The sequence below is a fragment of the Falco peregrinus genome, chromosome 7, assembly GCF_023634155.1.
Source record: "Falco peregrinus isolate bFalPer1 chromosome 7, bFalPer1.pri, whole genome shotgun sequence".
NCBI lineage: Eukaryota > Metazoa > Chordata > Aves > Falconiformes > Falconidae > Falco > Falco peregrinus.
The window spans coordinates 2,043,711-2,066,604 of record NC_073727.1 but is presented as its reverse complement, the minus strand read 5'-3'; the positions used below and the strand labels follow the sequence as shown (position 1 = coordinate 2,066,604).

General features: G+C 59.3%; 3 protein-coding genes across 4 annotated transcripts in view; 1 reads left to right on the top strand and 2 right to left on the bottom strand.

Moving 5' to 3' along the window:
* Positions 1-3,981, top strand: part of WDPCP (WD repeat containing planar cell polarity effector) — a 103,968-nt gene extending 99,987 nt beyond the window's left edge. For both annotated transcript variants that reach the window (XM_027779835.2, XM_055811029.1), the window contains one exon: positions 3,640-3,981. In XM_027779835.2, the coding sequence (XP_027635636.1) occupies positions 3,640-3,690 (51 nt within the window). In that variant the 3' untranslated portion in view covers positions 3,691-3,981. The remainder of the gene's footprint in view (positions 1-3,639) is intronic.
* Positions 3,982-9,797: 5,816 nt separating this feature from the next.
* OTX1 (orthodenticle homeobox 1) lies at positions 9,798-12,179 on the bottom strand. The gene is given in 8 exon segments (XM_027779819.2): positions 9,798-10,122; positions 10,125-10,179; positions 10,181-10,343; positions 10,345-10,607; positions 10,609-10,659; positions 11,391-11,542; positions 12,084-12,128; positions 12,131-12,179. Coding segments are annotated over 8 exon segments (993 nt in total). The 3' UTR covers positions 9,798-9,907.
* Positions 12,180-16,662: 4,483 nt separating this feature from the next.
* EHBP1 (EH domain binding protein 1) overlaps positions 16,663-22,894 on the bottom strand; it is a 225,616-nt gene continuing 219,384 nt past the window's right edge. Inside the window, 3 exon segments of the mRNA XM_055809787.1 lie at positions 16,663-16,806; positions 16,809-16,870; positions 17,033-17,150. Coding sequence (XP_055665762.1) covers positions 16,781-16,806; positions 16,809-16,870; positions 17,033-17,150 — 206 coding nt within the window. The 3' untranslated portion in view covers positions 16,663-16,780.

Sequence of the window (22,894 nt, the reverse complement as noted above, 5' to 3'; positions counted from 1 at the left end):
CTGCTGCCCTCAGCTATGAGGAAGCTTCTCCTCCCTGAAACTGCAAAGATCATGCAACAAACTGTTCCCAGTCACCTGCCAGAGCAGTTGGCTGTCACACAGCCAAACAACGCTCGAGCTTTGTTTTCTAGAGGAAAGCATTAGCCCTACAGCACGCAAACGGCAGCTCAGAGGGAGGCAGTGCTACCACGGGGGCCACCTGCACCCCTGCCAGTGGTCCTGGTGGCTTCGTGCTAGCGCAGGGCACGTGTGTGCCAGCTGCAGCCCCTTGGTGCATGGGTGATGATGGGCGAGGACAAATGCAGACTGCACGGCTTTGCCAAGCTGTTTTGGGACCATTGCTGGCCAGAGGGTCCCATTGCTGAGCATGGGGGTGGTGACAGCATGGGTAGTTGCCAGAGGAGCGAGAATAACCTGCGGCTTTTTTTGCCCTGTGCAAGCAGGGGCGAAGCAAGTGAGAAGCGAGCATCCCATCCGCAGGATTTGTTGAGGCCAGGATCTGGCATTCATGTTCAGTTCTGTCTTCCAGGAAGGGCTGGAGATGGGGTGAGGGCAGCCTCCAGGGCCATGCCAGCCTGCTCTGGCTGCTTTGAGCAGGGTGATCTCCAGAGGTCCCTCCTCGCCTGCGTTATCCTGTTGTTTGATAAGCTTGAGCAACCTACGTGGGTTGGTTCAGTGTCTCCATGTAGCAGTGCCCAGCCTTAGATAAGCAAAACTAAACCTCCAAACACCCTGGCCACCAACCTCGGTACAAACAAGACCCTTTGGAAAACATGAATCTCAAGTGCTCTGTAGTTTCTGGGCTGAAGACTGGCCTTACTTGCGGCAATTTGAGATGCTGAAGCCAGAGGTGCCTTGTGGCTACCGAATGGTTGGTTTAGTGTATTAGCACCCAATAACCTGTTGGCCAGAAGGGTTCCGTACGGTGCCATCCAAGGGAAGGAAGGCACTTCCAGTGAAAGGGAGCAGTACCTATGGATCCTAACAACAGGCATGTCCTTCCACATAGCTTTTCCTGCAGCCTGGAATCAGGCAGTCTCCACCTGAAAAAAAATAAGTGTTTAAGGTAATTCCCTGTGGCTCCTTCATTTATTCCTCTCTCCCACTCTCGTCCTTTCCCACCTTCATCATGCCCTTGAGAGTAATGGCCAGGAGAACAAGCGTAGCCTCCCGGGAGCGATGCGGCGCTGCGGGGAAGAGGTTTCTCTGTATTTCCTGCTCCAGGAGACGGAAGGGATCCTCTGTTCTGCCTCAGACCTGAGGAGCCCGAGCCAACCGCTGCCTGCGTCCTGCTATCCCTGCAGGTCCAAGAGGGCTTAGTGGCTTTTCAATTACAGGGTGTGCCTTCCCGAGCCGCTCCTCCCTTCGCCCGCCGGAGCGGGACCACATCATTACCATGCAAAGCCCCACGATCTGAACTCTCCAGGGCACAAGTGGATGCTCTCCTGTCAGGATATTCATGTTTTCCTTCTCTGGCTGAGTAGCTGCTCATTACCATAGGCAGCAGCACTGCGATGCTGGCTTCCCCTCTTCCTAGACAGCCCTTTTCCTCCACCATGAAAATCGACTCTCATCAAATTATTAGGGCTTCTTTTATTGCTGGGATGCTACATAAGAAAAGATGCAGATGTCAGAAAAGGATTCCAGTCATTATCACTCTTCAGCCTTTGATTAACATTAAACACCTCTACGAGCTTGATGCCACATCACAGGCTTCCCACGCAACACCACCAAGCCTGCTTTAGCGTGACCAGAGAGGTTTGCAAATTGTTTGTTTTTTTAAAGTATTTTTAAATAAAGCAGCTAGATGGGTCTGCAGAGCTGGGTTCTCGTTAACCTCTGCCCAGACAGAGGCAGGAATCGCAAAAGCTAGGTCAGATACCCATCATCTGATGCAGCTGGGACCCTGAGCCTTGAGCAACAGGGACCTACCCAAACAACCTTGAACTCTGAATGGTCAAACATGATGTGGTGGTTTGTTTCATTCGTTTTCTCCAGTCTGCATTCACCTTCCCACCTCATCCCTTGGTCCCCAGAGCAGAAACCCCTCTGCATCAGGCACTGACACAGTCCCAGGGAAAAAGGAGCCACCCCTTACCTGCAGCCACTGATGCTCCTCAAGGCTAACGTACTGCTGTGGCTGCCCTGCAGAAAAACCTTTTGTATTTTTTTGGAGCCTCCAACAAGTGCCAAGCTTGCAGCCACCCTAAAGCCAAGGCATATGCACACAGCCCCCTCCCCGCCGAGGGCTGCTGCTGAGCGAGGCTCCTCGTAACCTCCTTGAGGGCACCTGAGCAGCACCTGCAGCGGTGATGCTGTGTGTCAAGTTTCAGCACTGTGATGATGTGGTGGGGCTGGGACGCAAGCGCTGCTCTGGATGGCATGCCGAGGACTTTTCCCGTCATCTTCAAAACACCTCCGAGAATTTACAGGGGGTCGTGTTGTGACAGGGCCACCTCCCGCCATCTCCCTGCAAGGGCTGTGGCCGGCAATGGGCTGGAAACAACCCTCCGTGCCCACGCGGCACTTGTTCTGAGCCGTCGCACCTCTGCTCGCTGCACGCGGGGGGTGGGCAGGCTGTGCACGGCACTGCTGCTCTGGAGGGTGACGCGATCTCTGTGGTGAATTGCACATGCCATGAGATGGAGCTGCTGCTCTGGTAAAGGTTCCTTACGAAGCCGAAAGTATTAGGGGAATTTTTTTAATTTTTTTTTTTCCCCTCTTTCCTGAAGTCATCGAGCAGGGAGTCACTGAGGTGAGTCCCATCTGCCCTCGCCGGTTCTCCCACAGCCCTGACAGCCACCTCCAGGGCCGAGCCCACCCCCCTTCCCACGCCAGCCAGCGTCCTGCCCGCCGAGACAGCACAAACACACGTTCCCCTTTGTTTTCAGCTCCACACCTAGTTTTTTCCTTGCATCGTGAAGGGCTGGCTACTCATCTGTAATTCAAAAGAAAGCAATGACTCACTAGACTACAGCGCTTTCCAAGGCAAAGTATTTCATGGGTTTCACAGGCACGCTAGCCCGTGTTATGAAATAGCCTCTGTTCGTGGCCCACATTCTCCCCATCTCCGTGCCCTGTGCGGATCCGGAGGGCTGAGGTTCCCACCCTGCGGCACGGGGAATTGTGCTGAAATGGGGTGCTTGCACTGCGCAGGGAGTGGGGAACGCTGGCCCCACCGAACCTGGGGAGCCTGGCGCGCTCGCCGCTGGCGTCAGCCTAGCCCTGCGGTGTTTGCAGTATGTTTTAATTAAAAGGTAACAAAAATCTAAAGTTTCACTTTTGCCAATAAGCTTCCCGGCACCGGGGAAAGGGGCTCGAAGGCAGGTGGGGCCTCCCAGCCCCTCTCCTGCGCACCCCGTGCCCCCCGCCGGGGCCATGGTGAGTGGCCGCGGGAGCTGCAGCCCCTGGTTTCCCCCGGAGCAGCAGGGGAGGGGGCGCAAAGGGGCTTAAAAAACGGGGAGAGGGGCCTTCCCTTGAGCCGCGAGGCAGTCTGCACCACTGTGGGGCTGCAGCCTCCGTTCCCGGGGCAAAGGGGGCCGGTGTCTGCAGGTGCCCCCCCCTGCCCGGGCTGGGAGGGTGCTTCCACCCCTCGGTGCTGGCCCCGCAGCCGGCCTGATGCTGTCTGTCCCTCCGCAGGGGACGGGGGACGGCGGCACTCTCCAAGTCGTGCACTTCGGCCTGGTGTGACTGAGCTGCCACAGCAAGGAGGGGGAGACCTCCCCGAGGTGGGGAGGTTCACGGAAAGACCTCCAGCGAGCTTCCAGCCAGCCCTGGATCCAGCCACTCGCGGGAGATGAAGCTCCGGGCTTGGCGGATCCGCTGCCCTTGGACGGCCAGGCTGCCCCCGTCCCGCACTGGCTGCCCCGCGTTTGCTCGGGGGGGGGCAACCGGGTGACGCTCTCGTGGCATCATTCGAGGACATCAAAAAAGCAAGTAATTGCGGATCACTGTGTATCGTACAAATGCAATGCTGACAAATTCAGGCAGGTGGGTGGGTGGGGTGGGTGTCTTGGACAAATCCATGAACTTTCTTGGGAGAAAGTCTGTAATTCCCTACACATTATATATTTTAACAATCTTCACTTGGAAGCAGATTTGAATTTCCACTTAAGGCTCTGAAAACCCTCCTATTGAGATACCAGCAGATAAAATCTTCACTCAGGATACCTCTGTGAAAGAGCAGCCTTTCACAGTCAGCAGCATTTTTCGAAGAATGCTCTCAATTTTCATATCTAGATATATCGTTGAATAACCATTATTTTGCCTTGAAAAAAAGACGCGGAGCCTCTTAAACATCTTCCCATTGGAGTCCAGATTTTAATCTGCCTTCTCTAACCACGAAGGGAAAACGCACTGAGAAGGTAACGTAACCTGTTCCAGCCCTCTGGTTTTTTTCTGGCGGTGAAGAGAGGAGCAAGCATCGTCTCAGGGCTTTCTTCCCACCGGCTGGTCGGGCGCAGCATGTACAGATCCAGGGTTTGGGCTCTGCCACAGGCGCATGCGCGGTTTAAGCTGGAGGTTTTTTGGGAGCATTGGGTGGCTGCAGCCCAAAGCCGGCGAATGCCTTGAAATTGGTTTTGTATGAGAAACAAATTTGTACGGTGGACTAAAAATAAAAGAACCATGTAAAAAAGCAAACAAACAAAAGACATTAGAAGTATTTTATTGTTATTAACAAAAATAAAATATTTGTGCTCACAGTCAGTCAACCATTTCCCCCTCCGAGCCAAAATCCTGCTGGATTTCTGCTGCGCCACGGGCAATTTTGGTTGCACCAGAAGAACTCCTGACCCATATTGGCACTTCATCCACATCGGTACCTTTCCACGAGTTTACCTGAAGGGGACTGTTTGCTTTGCAGCTTGAAGGGTGCGAATGGGCTGCGACACGAAGGGTTTTATACACTCAACGGGGGGAAATTACTAAAGCAAAGCTTTGAAACAGAGCTGGCTGCTGCCTTGCCTCCCTGCGCGGAGCCACACTCTGCGCAGCGCTTGGGGGGCAGCGCGCTTTTAATGGCCTATGGATTTAAATTTAATTTCTGGAAAACACATGGCACAAGGGCAGGCAGCGATTGGGCTCTGGTGCTGCATCGGGAGCTGCGGTGCGATGCTTTGCCGCGCAGCTATTTTGCTGAATTGCAGCCATATTTCTGTCAGTACAAGTGATGGTCTATATGAGGGATTAATCTGACACCAGACAGTGATTCTTAATCCTTCAGTATATCATAATCTATTTACTTTGCATGCTAAGAGGATTTCAGCTTAAAAATATACAGGAAGTGATACTAGAAATGTACATAAGATCCAGAACGCTGTTTCCTAAAATTGCAGTTTTTCATTAAAAAAAAATAAAAATAAAAAATCCTCTCTTGCTTTCTTGGAAAAGTCCTGTCCGTTTTGGGAGGGGGCAAGTGTTGGGTTGGGATCTAGCTGGAAAAAGGCATATGTTTTCCTCTGGGCTCCAGCCCGCTGACCATTCTCTCCCTCCTCCTTGCCCACAGCTCTGTGCTCGGCCACACGACACGGAAGGAGCTCTGCAGTGCAGCAGGTTCCTCGGCTGGGAGTGACACCAGCAGGTTCATTTATTTTTATTGACAAATTCAAAACAGGTTTGGAACCAATGCGGGATGTGATGCGCATTAATTGCTACTCATAGCGCAGGAATTAGCCATGAGTGGCTAACACAGACCGGGGAAAACCACAGGTGGCCGGGCGAGGGTTCGGCCGCCCCCACCTGCCCCCGTGCCCGGCCAGCGAGGGGGCTGCAGCATCGCTGCACCGCGCGGTGCTGGGCACGGTCCTGCAGCTTCCGATGGTTTAATAATTCCTGCTCGGCCATAACACTTTGCACCCCCAAAGCCCACCCTGCGGCCGGGGGGCGGCCGGGCCCCCCAGCAGCACAGTGCAGCCCACCGCCCCCGGGCCAGGTCCCAACCGAGGGCAGCCCCCTGCCACCTGCCGGGGGGGGTTCGGGGAGCACCGGCCGAGCAGGGCTCTGCTCGGAGCAGGGCTCTACTCACAGCAGCTACTCTGACAGCAGCAAACAGATCACCAATTATTTCAGGTCCACGAAGCACCAAGCGTAAAAACTAAGGACAGCCCAGGATAGGCTGTACCTGCCCCCCTCTGTGCCCGCCCCACCCCCCACCCCCCCCGGCCCCCGCCAAGCCCTGGCCCTTGACTCGCAGCAGGAAAGCACCACATGCCTTAGGAGCTGGCACTCAGCGAGAGGCAGGAGCTTCACCAGGCTTGTGCCAGGTACCGCGGTGTCCCGGCGCCCTGGCACCAGCCCCTGGGCCGCTGCGAGCACCGTGGTCCAGCAACAAATGCTATTTAAAAAATATAATTATAAATACTAATAGTAGCTGTGCAGCCAGGAGCCTTCGTGCTTGAGAAGGGAGGCACCGAGTCACCCAGGCAGCTGTTTCCCAACTGGGCTGCCCAAAATCTCAGCCGGGTGATGCCGCCGGCGCCTGCTGCCGGAGCTGGGCACGGCGACGTGCCACCAGACCTGCCGAGACTTGCGCCCGCTCCGGCCCCCGGGGAGTCCATGGTGGGAGAGCGCGCGGATGCCCAAGCCCCAGCCATGCTGCTAGCGAATTGGGGGGTGCTGGGGGCCCCCCAAAGCTGGGCATGACGCTCCCCAGCCTGTGCCAACAAGCACAAGTCACATCTTGCCCACCTGCTGGCACCGGCCCGTGGGTGGCAGAGGGAGGATGAGGCCCGACCACACTGGGCTCGCCAGTGGCCACGGCACGGATTGGGGAGTTCTACCCAATATAAGGAAAAAAAAAAAAAGCAGCAATTTTAGTTGTTTTTTCAGCAAACCGGCTGTTCCTGCTTGAGTTGTGCTTTGAAAAAAACCTCCAGGGCTGGGAGAAATGCAACAACAACAACAAAAAAAATAAAATAAAAAGGGAAGGCAGGCGCGCAGGACAAAGCCAATATTTGATGTGACCTGGACCAGGTTCCTCCATGTCCCTGCCACCAGCTGGGCTCAGCAACCAGCCCCACTGCTGTGCCCGTGGGACAGGGTAGTGTCCACGCGGTGAGGCAGGGGCAGCCGCTGGGCTCCCAGCCGGGGGGATTCCCCTGGGGAAGCCAGCACCCTGTGGCGTCCCAACCCCCGAAGCATCCCCTGCCATGGGCCACCACACTGGGGGATACTGGATGAAGAGGTGTAGGACCGTGCCACCAAACTGGAACTCAGGCTCCCCTCTTGGCTGCGTCACTCAGCATCGCTGCTTTCCTGAGTTATAATTTTTAACGAAGATGACGTCTGTGTGATTTTTATTTAAAGCCGATGAAATGAGTGCATGTAGAGGGGTGTTATACACCTGCTGCCTCTTGGCTCTCAGGTGCTCACTAAATCTGGGAGGGCAACTTCAGTTCACTTTGTGCCCAGCACAGATTTTTATTCTTTTTTCTTTCATTATTTTTTTTTCACAGCTCTGGGAGGGCTGCAATAACTTCTTTCCTTTTAACAGAAGGGCTGGGGCATGCATAGGCTGGTGGTACCAGACCCAGGACAAATGTCCGCCCCCCCAACCTACCTGTACAGCCCCCCCCTTGGTGTGATGAGCATCTTACTAGTGCTTGCAAAAGAGAAACATTAATATATAACACAGAGAGACACATTTATATAAATGTACTTAAATATATAAATACTTAAACATATAAACACTTAACTATGTGTATGTGTATGTATGCGCTGAAGGAAACAAGGAAAAGACCCGTTTAAAGAAGAAAATCCCGTAAAATCAACCCGGGTGCACCCGTCCCCTCCCGTCTCTCCCGGAGGCACCGTGGGGGCGCTGGGGCCATCGGCCGCCCCCCACCTCGGGTTGTGCCGTGCCGTGACCCTGGGGGGAAGGGAAGCATGTGCCGGGAGCACCGGGGCTGAGGCCCCACTCATCCCCCCTCCCCCTCCGCTGGTCTCCACTGCAGCCCATCTCACAACTGCACATTGCCAGCCCCATTTGCACCCCACTGGGACGCTGGGGGGTCCTGGGGCGGGGTAAAGACACCCCCGCCCAGTGGCTGCCCAGAGCACACCAGTGCCTCGACACCTCGCCCCCCCCACACGGTCCCCACTGCCCCGGGGTGCCTGGGGACACCGGGCAGAGGGGCCCACAGCCCCAGAGCTCCCGGCTGCGGCAAGGTCACAGGGAGGGGGGTGGGAATTTGGGGGTGCCCCCCCCCCCGTGTACCAATGGCCCAGGCAAGGGCAGCGGTGGCCCCCGTGGTCCCCTCGGTGCCGGCCCCGTGGGAGCGGGAACGGCCCCAGACCCAGCGAGCAGCCTCCAGCACCTGTGGGGAGGACCCCGGGGGCAAAAGGGGGGAGGCTGCGATGAGAAATAACCCCCCCTCCCCCGGCCCCGGCTCGCTCCGGGAGGGCAGCGCCGGGTGCCGAGCATCCCTCCGACCCGACCCGCGCAGGGGCAGGGGGCCTTCCCCCCCCCCCCAGCCCCCCAGGGTGACCCGAACCCGTGGGGCTGCCCCACGGCGGGGGGGGGGGGGGGGGGGGGGCGCTGCTGCTCCGGCCCTGGGGTCCCAGCGGCACCGCAGCGCGGCCAGAAATCGGCAGCCACGGCACCGAACGCGGGTCCCAGCCCGCCCCCCCAGCACTCGCAAAACCATCCCCCCCCCCCTCCATTCTGCTGGCCCCCCCCCCGGGAAGCATTTCCCAACGCCTTGCTCCCCCCAGGGAAGTTTCCTGAGAAGAGGAGGCAAGGGGGAGGAAGGAGGACAGGACACCACCGCGTTTATTAGTTTGGATTTTATTGGGAGGGGGTGGGAAGGGGGGGGTTTCCTTACAGTTGAAGGGGTAAGTGTGGGGTTACCGCATCGAAAGTCCCAGGTACACGGCGCAGGACAGCCGGGCTGGGAGCCGCAAACGTGCCAACCAACAGAAGGGCCAAAAAAAAAAAAAAAAAAAAAAAAAAAGTAATATCGGTAACCAAACCGAAAAAACACACCCCCAAAGAGTCATGCCCCCCCCCGCCGCGAGCTGCTTTCCTCTGCAACCCTACCCCCAAAAAATAAACCAAAACTTTTTTTTTTTACACTGCTTTTCTTTTTTCTTTTTATTGTTTTTTTGTTAAAATTTTTTCCTCCAAAAGTTTTGGTTTTTTTGGTCTGCAGGTTGCGGATGAGCAGGGCAGCTCTTTCCTCCCCCTTTGCCTCCCCCCCTCTGGGCACCCCCCCTGGCTGCCAACCCTGCCCAGCCCCGGGACAGCACGGGCGAGCTTGCACGGAGCCCTCGAGGACGGACGGAGGACGCAGGACGCAAGATCGGGAAAGATTCGTTTTTAGGGAAAAAAATTAAAATAACATAAAAAAAAAATTAAGTTCTGTTCCATGTTAAGACTCTAGATAAATGCCAACCCAACAGCATCAACTAAAATAATCATGGTCACTGGAACGGACCTAGTATTTACATCGTTCCCGCCGCTCCCAGCGGCAAGAGGCTGTGCAGGACCGGCGAGCCAGGGGCTCCCGCACCAGGGGGGTGAGGGTCCCCGCACGAAGCTGGGGGGGCACCGGCAGGGCAGGAGCCAGCCTGCGCCTCTGCCTGGGGCAGGGGGCAGCAGGGGAGATGCTAGGCTTTTTATTATTATTTTTTTTTAAACTCCTCTTCTGTTGCGTTTAAAAAAATAATAATTTATAATAAACCCACTGGAGGGGTGCAGGAAGCAAATAAATATCAGTCAGTAGAGATGGGGGTGGCAGGAACCCCCCCGGGGCATCGCCACTGCTAACGAAGAGAGGGGAGAAGGAGGAGGAGGAGGAGGAGGAGGAAGAGAAGCCGGAGCCAGAGTCCTGCCCGGAGGCAGCAGGAGACACCAGGCAGGGGGTCCGTGGTGAATGGGGGGGTGGGGTGGGGGGTAGCAGGCGGCCCCTCACAAGACCTGGAAGCGCCAGGACGCCTGGTCCTTGTAGTCGAGGCAGTCGGGGGAGTTGAAGTTGAGCTTCCAAGAGGCAGCAGCGGCAGGTTCCTTGTAGTCCAGGCAGTCGGAGGAGTTGAAGGGCAGCCCGGTGCCGCCGTAACCCTGATGGTGGTGGTGATGATGGTGATGGTGGTGGTGGCCCGAGCTCTGGCTCAGCGGGTGGTGTGGTGGTGGCCGGGCACTGAGGAGGGCCCCATGGGGCTGAGCTGGTGGGGATGGTGGTGGGGAGTGCATGGGCGCCAGGTAAGAGCTGCAATCCACGCCCCCAAAATAGGAGGAGGAGGGCGGTGCGGGGTACCCTGCCCGTACCCCCCCGCCTTGGCCATAGGAGACGGGGTAGCTGGCGGAGGCGGCGGCGGCGGGGCCGGCCCGCTGCATGCAGGACGCCGGCGGCCGGCGGCAGCGGCTCGGGCACAGTCACCCCTGCCGGCGCTGCGCCGGGAGAGATGGAAGCTGGGCTCCAGATGGATGACGCCGGGGTGCTGAGCGAGGCCGGGGCGCCTGCTGGGGCCGACGAGGCCGAGCTGGAGGACGAAGAAGAAGCTGAGCTGGAGGCTGCTGCCGGCGGCGTGAACTGCCCGCTGCTCTCCGAACCCGAGCTCTCACGGGCTGGTGAGGATTTCTTCTTGGCCGGACGGCTCTTGGCCCCGCCCGCCGCTCTGCTGCTGCTGCCGGCACTTGGCACGGCGGTTCTTGAACCAGACCTGCAGCGAGAAAGTGGGGCGCAGGGGGATGAGCCATGGGGTAAGCAGGGGCAGCGGGGGCAAGCAGGGACCCTCCGGGCTGGCCCCGCTCACCCCACCGCCCCTCCTCGCTCTGGGAGCGCCCAACCCACCTCACCCCAGCACCAGTTCTCCCAGCACCCACCGCCCAGCCATTAGCGCCGTACTCCCCCACACCCCGAAAAAAAAAAACCCCGCCCCGTCTGGCACCCGGGCCACCCCTCATCCTGCCCACAAGCAGGGATGCCCAGGGCCCGCAGGTGGGCCGTCCCAGCTTGCGCGTGTCCCCCACGCAGCAACAAAATACAGCTTTGCGGGACAGCTCCTGCGTGGGATGCCACCCGTGCATCCCACCCCACTGGGCATCGCCGTCCGGACAGCGGTGCCAGAGGGAGCACCCCGGGGAAGCAGGTGGGCAGCGGGGGCCGCTACACACCCTGGGGCAGGTGGAAGGGGGACAGGAAAAATATTAATAAAAATAGAATTAATAAAAGCAGGTAAAAAAAAAGAAAAATAAAATCTCCCCCTTTGCTCAGACACCCCCACAACAGGACAGACAAGCTACTGGGCGCGCAGATGCACCCCAGCCCCGAGGACACAGGGATGAGCAGTGCGGACGGGGAGCTGGGTCCGAGTGGTGCCCGCCTGAGCCGGGCCGCCCCTGCATCCCCCCAGCTCACAGTGGGGCGAGAGCCCCCTGCAAGCTCTGGTACCTGGACTCGAGATTCGGGCAGGTTGATCTTCAGGGCCACCTCCTCCCGCATGAAGATGTCAGGGTAGCGGGTCTTGGCAAAGAGTGCCTCCAGCACGTCCAGCTGCGAGCGTGTGAAGGTGGTGCGCTCCCGCCGCTGCTTCCGTGGGGTGGCTGGGGGCAAGCAGCGTCATGCCAGGTCCCTGCATCCCTCCCGCACCCCCCAGCATCCCTGGGGCAGGGGCCCGAGAAGCATCCCTGCCTCCGACCCCAAGGAGCGGCGATGCTCCTGCAGCCCTGCCCCATGGCAGCAGGGCACGACCGCAGGGACCAGACCCCATCCTGCTCGGGAGGGCAAGCAGCAGCGGGCCAGAGGCAGGGGCAGGCCTGGCCCTGGCCACAGCAACAAGAAGATTTCGTTGTGTTGAAATAAACTTTTTTTTTTTTTAAAAAAAAAAGCATCTTTTTTTTCATCCTTAAAAATACCTACGCCAACGAATAAACCTCGGGATGGGGGAGAAATTTTGCTGGACCCAGCCGTGTGCCCCCTCCAGCCCGCTCTCCCCAGCCAGGGATGCAGGAAAATGGGGGCACCCACCCCAGAGACCCCCCCAAACCGCACGGCTCCGCGGGCTCCTCCAAACCCACCCGGATGGAGTTTTTCCCCCTCCGCTGGCTGCCAGGGCGCGTGCAGGGACGGGGACGGGGCACTCACCCGGGTACCCCACGGAGGGGTGCAGCAGGTCCATGGCGGGCCCGTCAGCCCCAGCCCGTTCATGCCGTAAGGGGGCTGTTTGAGGTAAGACATCATGCTAAAAGCCGGGCAGGTTTCCTCCAAAGTTCCGCAAAAAAATTAACCAAAAAAAAAAAAAAAAGGAAAAAAAGAAAAAAAAAAAAGGAAAAAAAAAAGTCAAATCAAATGTAACGGGTGGGGAGGGGGGGTGGTGGAAAAAACCCCAACGAAAAAGACCCCCGAAAAAATCCTGAACAAGAAGCAAAAAAATTGAAAGCCAACAATTCAAAACGGAGCACAAAATCGGCGTCCGAGGAGTTTTTTCGTTCCGTCCCGCCGTCACCGTCACCGCCGTGAGGTCCTCAAGCGATCGCCGGCACCGGGAGGGGACAAACCCCCAAACCGACGAAAAGGGACGGAGGGGGAAAAACTGCAACAGCAGCGACGATCGGGCAAGAAAAGGCGGATTCGCTGCCCGCGCAGAGGCGAGGCCGGGCGCCTGGGGGAGAGAGGGGGGAGGCGGGTCAGGGCGCGCCCCCGCCGGGCTCCGCGGCCGCGCACTGCGCGGGGACCGGGGCCGCCGCCCGCCACCCTCGGTAGTAGCGCTGATATTGTTGTTATTATTATTATTTTATCTGAAACGTAGGCGAGTTGCGCGCAAGTGCCGAGAGGCAACAGTGCCCGGCGATGGGGAGAGATAAAGCAATTATTTAAAAAGATAATTGGATTAGGAATCAAAAGGAGGGGACCAGAGGAGGGAAGTATAATTAATTTAAAAGCGAGCAGACGGGGACGTTTTAATTAGAAATGGATAAGAGTTAAAAAGGGAAAAAAGGAAAAGGGCGAGGGGCGGCAGGCGCTGGCAGCCCGGGCCGGGGCGGCGGCGGGGCCCGTCCGGGGCCGGGGGGGCTGCGGCGGGGCGCGGGGGGGCCGGGGCACAGGCGGGACCCGGCGGCCGCAGCTCGGGAGGCAGCGGCCGGGCTCGGCGGCAAAAAGCCGCAGATAAACGCGAAGGGGAGGGAAGGGGCGGAGAGACTCCGGGCAGCCCGCCGAACCCCCGGGACCCCCCCGCCCCGGGGCACTGCGGGCACCCCGGCCGGCGGGGGCGGTGGGCTGGGGCGGGGGGGGGGTGGTCCGGCAGCCCGGGCCGGGCGGCAGCGCCTTGACCCGGCGTTGCATAACTTTGCCGGGGAGCGCGGCGGAGCGGGACCGTCCCGGGCGGCGGGGGGGTGTGGTGGGGGCGGAGAGGGAAGGAAGGGGGAAATAGAGGGGAAAAACGAAGCGAGGAAGAGGAAAGTCCCGGGGCAGCCCCGGCCCGCCGTGCGTGCCCACCCCCCGCACACGCACCCGCACCCCGGTGCCGGGCCCGCTCCGTCCCGCCGCCCGCCCCGTCGGGGCAGCACGCTGCCCGCCCGCCCCCTCCCGCCTCACCTGCGCGGCCACCTGCGGAGCGGAGCGCGGCCACGCGCGGGGCTGCGCGCAGGGCGGAGCGGGCGGGGGGGCGCGGAGGGGGGCGGCGGGGCGGCGGGGGGGGCAGGCAGGCAGGTGAGAAGCGGGCTGGGGAGGGGGCCGGGGGGGGATGCCCGGCGCGGAGCCGCGCACCCCAACTTTGTCGGGGCGCCCCGCGTTACCTCGCCGGCGGCCCGCGCTGTCGGGGCGATGGAGCCGCGGCCCTGCGGAGGATGGATCACCCACCCCCCGGCCCTACCCCTTGTATGTGCGCGCAAAGCATCTGCGTAACCAGCCCGGCGCCAATCCCCGGCCGCTCCCCGCCTGACTGACAGCCGCCCGGGCAATGGCAGCGCAGGGCGCCCCGCTCCCTCTGCGCCCCCCCCGCCCCCGCGCCGCTCCGCGTCTCCTCCGCGCACCCCGCCGCCGGCCGCTCGGCCCGGCCCCGGCGGCGCGCAGAGCTGCCCGGCGCACGACGGAGGTGGAGAGGGCCGAGGGGGGGCGGGGGGTGGGCGCGCAGGGTCCCGCGCAACTTCCGCGAGGGGCTGGGGGGGGGGGGGGCGGTGGAGAAGTTGTGCGAGGGGAGCGCCTCCGCGCGCGCGCAGCGCTGCCCCGCCCCCCCCCCCGCTGCCCCCTGCGCTGCTCCGCGTACCAGGGGGCCGCGGAAAAGTTTTGGCCGGCGCGGAGGGGGCGGGGCGAGGGGGGGGCAGCGGGGCCGGCCCCCACCCCTCCGGCGCCTGGGGGGCCTCGCCCGAACTTTGTGCTTTAAAATTATAATAATAAAAAAGAAGCGGCGGCCGTACCTTTCCCGCGTGTCCCGAACGCACGGGGGGCGAGCGAGGGACGGGGGGCGGGGAGGGCAGCGGGACCCCGCTCCGCTCCGCACCGCTCCGCGCAGCCCGAGTCGTTGCCCGCGGCGGGAGCGGAGCGGGGCGCTGCAGCCGCGCCGTCGGGCAGTCCCGGGGCTGCGGAGGCGCCGGTGCCTGGCCCCCGCCCGCCCCGCTCCCGCAGCCGCCGCTGAAAGCGAGCTGATGTCCGCCGGCGCTGCCCGCCACCCCGCGTGCAGCCCGGCTTTCCTCCCCCGCCTTCTTTAATTTATTTTTTCTGCTTTCCCCCCTTTTCCCTGGGCGGGGGGGTGGGGGGGGCGCCGGGCCCGGGTGCGGGGTTGGGGGGAGCCTTACAGGCTCCTTCGCTCCCCCACGAAAGTCAGCGGCGCGGGCGCTGCTACCCGCAACAAAGGCGCCGCGACCCATTCACAAAAAGCAAAGGGAGGGGGAGGGGGAGGAAGGCTTGGGGGGCCGTGCCCCCCATATCCAGCCCTCATCGCCCCCTCCGGTTTTTCCCCGGTCCCGCCGGGGCAGGCCCCGGTCCCCCCGCCGCTTTCCCATCAGTTCGCCCCCGCCGGGGCGGCCCCGGACCTGGCGGGCAGCGCCGCGCGCCCCCGGGGCTGCCCCCTTCTCCCCGGAGGTATCCGTGCCCCCCCCCCCCAGGCACCGGTGCCCATCGAAGGCGCCTCGCCGGGGGCTGCGGGCAGGGCCGGGGCTCGCGGCCCCCCGAGGTGACGGTCCCGGCTCTGCCCGCGCCCCCCCCGCCGGCCGGGGCCTGCGCCCCCCTCGCTGCGCCCAGGTAAGCTCGGGGCTGCGGGCCCTCCCCCCGGCGGGGAAGGGCAGGGAGGCAGCGGGGGGTCCTGCGGCCGGTGGCCGGGAGGGGGGACGGGCACACACACTTATTTTTCCCGCAACCCGGGCGGGGGGGCGAGTTACTTTTTCCGCGTTAACAGCCGACAAGCCGCGGCCCCCCGGGGGGAGGGAGGGGGTGCTTGGCCCCCCCTCCGTGCCGGTCCGAGGCTTTGTCGCCCTCGCCCCTGCCCACCCTCCGCAGCCGCGGAGCTCTCGGGGCGCGTCTCCCCCGCTCGCCAGCCCGTCGCTGCGGGAGGGGGCGGAGGGGCAGCCCCCCAGCCCCGGGCCGCCCACCCCCGCGGCCGCGCCCGCAAGGCCGCGCGCTTCCCACCCTCCCCGGGGCACCTACTTATTTTTAATTGGGTTTTTTTTTCGGTGGGAGCGCGGTCGCAGTTGCGGCCGGAGCCGCCGGCGATCGGGGGCGCTGGGGGGGTCCTTCGGCCGCGTCGCCGCGGGGTTTTCCGCTGCGCGGGTGCGCTCCTTGCGCGGCCGCAGCGGGGACTCTCTCGCGCATCCCCGCAGGGAAAAGCCCCCCCCCCCCCCCCCCCCCGACTTGCTCTTTATTAAACGAAAAACTTTTCCCGCTGGTGGGTTTCCTTGCTCATTGCGGGGATGAAGCGGGGGCGGCCGAGCCCCTCTGCCCCCGCCCCGGGCCGAGCCCCCGCGCACCCTCCCCGGCCGCGGGGGGGTCCCAGGTAAGGAGGAACGCGGCAGTTACGGTAAGAAAGATTCGGCTTTTATTGAAAATTTATATATGACTCGATATTGTAATAAATAAACGAGACGAGCTCCACGAAGGGACGATGCGAGCGTGGGACACGCGTGGGGGCACACGGACGGGGGCGGGGGGGGAACGGCGCGGGCCGGGGCAATAAATAACGCGGGGGGGCGCGGGGGGTCGGGCCGGCCCCGGCCGGGCGCGCTGTGCCCCGGGCCGGTCCCTGCCCTGCCCTCCCTCCCGGCCCGGGCCCTCCCCATCCCGGTTACTGCCCCGGGCTTTGTGCCCACTCCGGGGGGTGGGGGTGGGGTGGGTGAGGTGGGGTGACATTCCCCCCAACGCTACTCCCGGGGGACATGTAGAACTGCTGAAATAAAACACTGGTAAATACAGCACATTTTTAATAATAACTGGGGTGGATCTGACCTAACTATAAAATGTAGGTAGCTTATTAAGTATTACATATGGCAGACTAGATGAAACCATTCCCAATGATCCCCCCCCCCCCCCCCCCCCCGATATCCCCCTCTCTAATCCTATTACGACAAAAACATATTTAATCCGAACCGGGCCGTGCCGCAGCGGCCGCCACGCTGCCCCCGCTCCCCAGCGCCGCCCGGCACCGCTCCGGCGCGGCCCGCAGCTGGCCAAACAAAATGGGGAAAAAAGTTTTAATTTTTTTTTCCTCCAAAACACTTTTTTTTTTGTCCTTTTTTTTTCTTTCTTTCTTTTCTTTCTTTCTTTCTTTCTTTCTTTCTTTCTCTTTCCGCGCTCTCATGTCGGCATTTTTCAAAACGTAGGGGAGAGCTGTGCTGCGCGGCCGCCCAGGCCGCTCACTGGAGGACGCATTTTTCTTCTTCTTGGCCATCTTGCCTTTGTTTTGCTCGAGGGTCCTCTCCAAGTGCTCGTCCTCCTCCTCGGCCCTGCGGAGAGAGGCGGCGGGCGGCGCGGTGAGGGGCTGCGGGGCTGCGCTGCCCTCGCGCGGCCCGCGCCGAGACCCCCAGCCCGGCCCGGCCCCGGCCCCAGCCCGGCCCCGGCGCCCTCCGCGGGGCTGGGGGGCTCGGGGGACCCCTGGCCCCACTCACTGCTTCTCCTGCGCGTCCAGGTCCCGCACCAGCGCGTCCCGCTTGTTCACCCAGGATGACGAGCTCGTCCAGCAGGAGTCTGCTCCCGCCCGCTTCTGCGCCTCCGTCTTCTGCCAGTCTGCGGGGAAAGCCACGGGGACACCGGTGAGACCCCGCACGGCACGGCCCGGCACGGCATAGCCTGGCCCGGCACGGCACAGCTCGGCACGGCACGGCAAGGAAAGCCCAGCCCGGCCCGGCATAGCCTGGCACGGCCCGGCAAGGCCTGGCATAGCCCGGCACGCACGGCCTGGGCCCGGCGCAGCATAGCCTGGCACGGCACGGTCGGCACAGCTTGGCCTGGCCTGGCACGGCACGGCCCGCAGAGCGCTGCCGCTCGTCCTGCCCCGGCCCCGACCGAACCCCAGCCCCTGCTTCGGCCCCTGCCCGCCGGCGCCGTCGGGCCGCCCGCGGGGGTTTGGCTTTGGGGAGTCGCCGTGGGTTGTGTCCCCTGGCCAGGCCCGCCGGGCCGGGCCCGCGCCCCCTCCGTTCCCCCCCGGGCACCGGTCGGCGGCGCTCCCCCCCCCCCCCCCCCCCAGCAGACGCGCGCGATGCCGCAGGGCTCGGCTGGCAGCGGCGGCCCCGCTCGTTCCTGGGGGCTTTTCCCGGGACCCCCCAGGCCGGGGCTGCCGCCGGGGCCGCCACTCGGCAGCCGCGGCCGGGGCCTGTGGCTGTGGCTGTCAGTCAGCCCCGGCGCCCCCGCCTCCCTCATTACGGGGGTAAACAATGAGCGGAGCCGGCGATGCCGGGGGAGATAGCGGGCGGGCGCGGGAGAGGACAGCGGCTCCAAAAAAAAAAAAAAAAAAAAAAGAAAAAGAAAACGAACAACAACAACAAGGAAAAAAAACCCACCGGGAGAAGCCATCGCACCCCTCGGCGATGTCACCCCCCTCTCCCCCCGCGCTCCCGCGGGGCGCAGGGACCGAGGGTGCTGTGCCGGGGCCGGACAATGCCGCCCGCCGTTACCATGCGGATCCCCCGCGCCCCGCAAGAATGCGGTGGGTCAGACCCCCGACCCCCTCCGCCGCCAGATTTATTCAAGGCAGCGAACTGCTCGGGAGCCGCATGAAAGCGAGCGGTGCTGGGGGGAACTCGGCCTTGGATTTACAAATTAAAAAATCAGACGCATCATCGCGCACGCGGGTCGGGGCAGCGCGGAGAGACAGAGGCGCCGCCGCCCGCCCGGGCCCGCGGCCGGGAGCCCCACCCGACACGTGTGCGGGGGGACCCTCGGGCGACCCCAGGCCGGGGACCCGGCGGGGACCCCGTCGCACCGCGGCCCGTCCCGCTCCCGGCACGCGCCTGGCCAGGCGCTGCGGGAACTTCCCGGGAGTTTTTCTCTTTTTTCTCCCCTTTTTATTTTCTTTTCTTTTTTTCCTTTTGGCTCAGTGCATTGCTTCCCCCCATCGTCGCCAAAGAATAATTTTCCAGGTGCACAGCGGCCAAACCCGACGCCACCGGGACCCTGAACCACCCCCGTGCGGCCCCGCCGCCGCTCCGGCACCGGCCCCTTGCGGTGCCAGCTCCCCAGGGGTCTCGGGCCCACCGCACTCGCCCTCCTGCTCCTGCTGGGCACGCTGCATCCCTTCCCCCCACCCCCCCCGTGTACCCGCCGCACGGTGCCGCCCCGCCGTGACCGCAGCCTGGCGAGGCGGCGACAGCGGCCGGGCCAGGCAGCGCGACACGACCCTGACCGGCACGGGCGGTGCGACCCCCCGCCGCGGCCCCCGCCTGCCGGGGGAGCCTTCCCCTCCTGCTGCTGCTGCTGCCGCCCCTGCCGCTGCCCCTGCGGAGGCGCGCTCCCCGGCACATCTGGGCACGCCAGGCTGTAGCTGAGAAGGGGACCTGCAACCCACCGGCTCCACCAGGACTTGAGTTAATTATTTGGCAATTTTACCGTTTTCACTTAGTTGAAAAAACTATATTATTTTTAAAGCTTGTTTTGTTGGGTTTTTTTGCCCTCCCCTCTGCACCTCCTAGTTCTCCAGTTTCAGCAGCAATTTTAGCTTTCAAAGCATCAGTCAAAGTATTTCGGTACAGGTTTCACTTAGTCCTTCACTGGCATTTTTTTCCCCTGTTACGTCCTTTCTAAGCGCTACAATCTTTATTGCTCCCGTCTTGTAGCCCCGTGGGTAAATAATGCCAATATTAGGACTTCACAGAACACAACTACTGGGTTGGTTGGGTTTTTTGTTTCTGCATTTGCTCACTACTAGCCTTCGAAGTATGCCACGGGAAAACTTGCTGGCAAAATATTCCCTTGCATTTTTACTTTGTTTCCTAGATAAGGAGTCTGACTTCCCTGCTGCCCCCCCCCCCCCAAAAAAAAACCAACAAACCCCAAACCAAACAAACCAACAATAAAAAAACCAAACCCAAACTCAAATCAGTCAAGTACAATTGGTTAAAAGAGGAACTGGCCCAAAGTATTTAAATAACATTTTATATGTGATTACACTGCAGTTTTGTTTTATCCAACAAAATACTGCTGGGCAGCAGTTTCAGGAAGCATCCCGACGTTAAAAAAGCAACTGTGTTCAAGTTTGATTCCTACCTGTTGTGCCTTTTAAGCCAGGATTACCTATAACACCTGTCCACATAGTTACCCAGGCTGGCGGCAGCTCTGGGAAGCTACAATATGGGCTGTGATTAATTTGAAGATTTCAGAATAATACTGTTATAAAAGCTACACTCCGGACAAAAATAGGATTAAGCTCTGGGGCTGTATATGAGCTAAAGTGTTGAAAGCTAAAGCTCCCATGCCACCACTTGCGATGGGCAGTTTAAAATGACAAGAGTTTGCTAAAATTCACGTTAAGGTAGAAATGTTTTTCAATTACTCATCTTCATTGACTTCATATTGTCTTCCCCCCCCCCCGCCCCGCTTAAACTGATAATTACTTTGAGCAAACAGGCGGCCGGTTCCCATAGAAATGCTTTAATAGAAATGGTCGAAAGTTCTCGTAGTAAAACACCTTCAACCTCGCCACTATAATAAATAAGCCCAGCACTTTGATGAAAATTAACACTAGTTTTGTAAAGAGCACATTGGGGGATTGCAGTCAGGTCTTATCTTAGTTCCAGTCAACTAGCAATCCTGAAAGAGTTTGCATCATCATCAGAGCAGGCCATTTGATAGGATTCTGCTGCACCTAATCAATCTATGGAATACTGTGGCTGCGCGGTGTAACAAAGCTAAAATAGATTTACAAATGGGGTTTTAGAGGATAAGCTCCTCCACAGGATTACATATTGATTTTAAATATAAAAAGCTTATCATATAAACCATAACTACAAAAATAGTGAACCTATGCATAAATCCTTTTAGAAGAGCACCCACTTCAAACTATAAGCCAAGAATAAATCAAGATGTACAAAATCCTAAAGAAGATCCATTTCTTGGGCAGAAAATGAACACACCACCCCAAGGTGTGCAAAAATGAACTTATCTTTTCTACGGAGGCATTAAATCTGGAATGAAAAAGTAAAAAAAAAAAAAAAAAAAAAAAGAAAGGCGTGAGAGGCAAGGTGGCTGGAAGTACAGCATCCCGCATCCCGCCACATGGCCACGGCAAAAACTAGGCTCTGGAAGGCAGCACCTTGCTGCCATGAGCTCCGATGGGAGCACAATGGGAGCACCACGGGAGCACAACGCCTTCCCGTGTGCGCGGGCTCAAGCCAGCCCAGTAACCTGCGTTTGCTTTGGCCCGCACGCAGGGATCTCGCCTGGCTGCTCGAGCGTCCCAGCGGCAGGAACCCCGGCGGGAGCCAGGCACCGCGTTCACTGTCCCTCTGACCGCTGCGGCCAGCGGGGCGGGGGAAGCAATGCCTCTGCTTACCGCCCTGGGTCAGGCATATGTTCCGCCTGAAGTGCCGTGACACTCCAACAGGCTACTCGGCTGCCTGTGCCTCCATTTTAGCGGCTGGTGAAGAGGACACCGGCTGCACATCACCGAGCACTGTAACGGTCAGCACCTCCCGAGGCCGGCGCTGCCCGCCGGGAACCACCTTTATCTGCCATCAGCAGGCTGCTGCCTTCTGCAAGGCCAATGCTGCCCCGTCATCAGCTGCCTAAAGAAATCGGTTGATAGATTTTTAAACAGCACAGTCACGCGTGGAAGAGTTGGAGCAATTTACCAAAACAGTAATTATCACCTTTCAAAGACTCTTCTTTTTTTTTTTTAAGTTCCAGTTTGGATTGGTGCATTCTGCCTTTCTTTTCGACAAACAAACCAGTCCCGTCCTGTTATTTCCCCACCCCCTCCTCTGCCCATGTATTTCAGGTTTGGAACTGGTGCTGGTAAAAGTGAGATCTGTCTTTTCAGCTTTTTCACAGAGCCCGGGCGCTCATCATTAGCAATCGCCTGAACGGCCCTGGCGCAGGCAGTCCCGGGCTGGTCGGGCAGCCCGTACTTCCTCAGAGGCACCATCAGCGCTGCAGCGTTATCCCTGCTGCCCACAAGCGCATCCCTGCTCCCAGTGCGCGCCGGGCACTAAGGCGATACCCACTGGCACGCACGCCGAGAGGCAAGGTGTCTCAAACCTCTGCTTCACCTTGCCCTGGGAGAGTGTCTCCCTTGATATATTTTTTAAGTAAAAGCAGCTAGCTGCTAAAAGTTCTAGCAGACTAATAATCTTACTGAGGGTTAAAATGCTAATTATGGACTTTGTTGTATAAATAAACCCCCCCACCCAAATAACCAAAATCATCCAGCTCTCACGTTTTCTCCCTAAATCCCTGTTTACTCTGTCACAGCAGCAAAACAACAACAGCAACAACGCGGGGGGGGGGGGGGGGGGGGGGGGAGCGGGGCGGGGGGAGGGACTTTCAGGACTTTCTTGGGCTTTGGCATCCCTCTCTGAACTTAGAAAAACAATGGACAGATTTTCGTTCACATCAATGTGTGAATGGCATAGGTTGCTAGACGTTCAAAGGCTGCTGCTAGGACATTCCAAGACAGTAAAACATGTAAGAGGCAATTAAAGATTGAAATTGTGGGTTTCAATCCAGTATCTCTTAGCTCCTCTCTGGTTTTAGAGTATTTTATATTTTAAATATTTCATTAGTATGATTCCCAATTAATCTGGCTTGTCTCTGCAGAAAGCAACGAATATATTTATGACTCAAGTTTATCCAAGAAGATGGTGGACGCAGTCTTATGCAAAAAATATAACCACAGATTGAGAGATACGACAAAGCTACCTGAAACCTGCTGCTTTTTTCCTACAAACTTATGCTCTCAGTGAAGTCTCCAAACTAATTAGAATTGATTTATTATGGATCAGGTACCTTATCAGGTGAAGAAAGAAATTACCATGGACAGTCAAAGGGTTGAGAGGTCAATACAGAATAGCAAAATCAATTTGCATTGATTAGACAAAAGGTCCATTTTACAGAGCCCAAAGGATTAACTTTAAAGCAAACATCTTTGAACTATAAGGCAGCATTTGTGACTGAGAGGTATAAGCGGTGCAGCATTAGAAAACACTTAAGATATTTAAATAAAATAATGCAAGCAGTGGTTTAAGCTATCTGGATGTTTATTTTTTATTATGAATCATCCCCGGGATTATTGTACAATTCACTTGAAAGCCCTATGGAAAGGATGCAATTGTTTCATTTATCCCACGTGTCAATCTTCCCGTGAGTTTTCATTCAGATAAGGTGACTAAACTGGGGAGAGTTGCAGGGAAGGGAGAAGATGTGTGCAAAGGATCGCGCTAATCCTGGCGCTGCTCGTGATGAAATATTTACTTGGCAAACGTGGTGTTTTACCACCAAAACTGATGAGACTTTTTTTTTTTGCCCCATGAGACACTGTT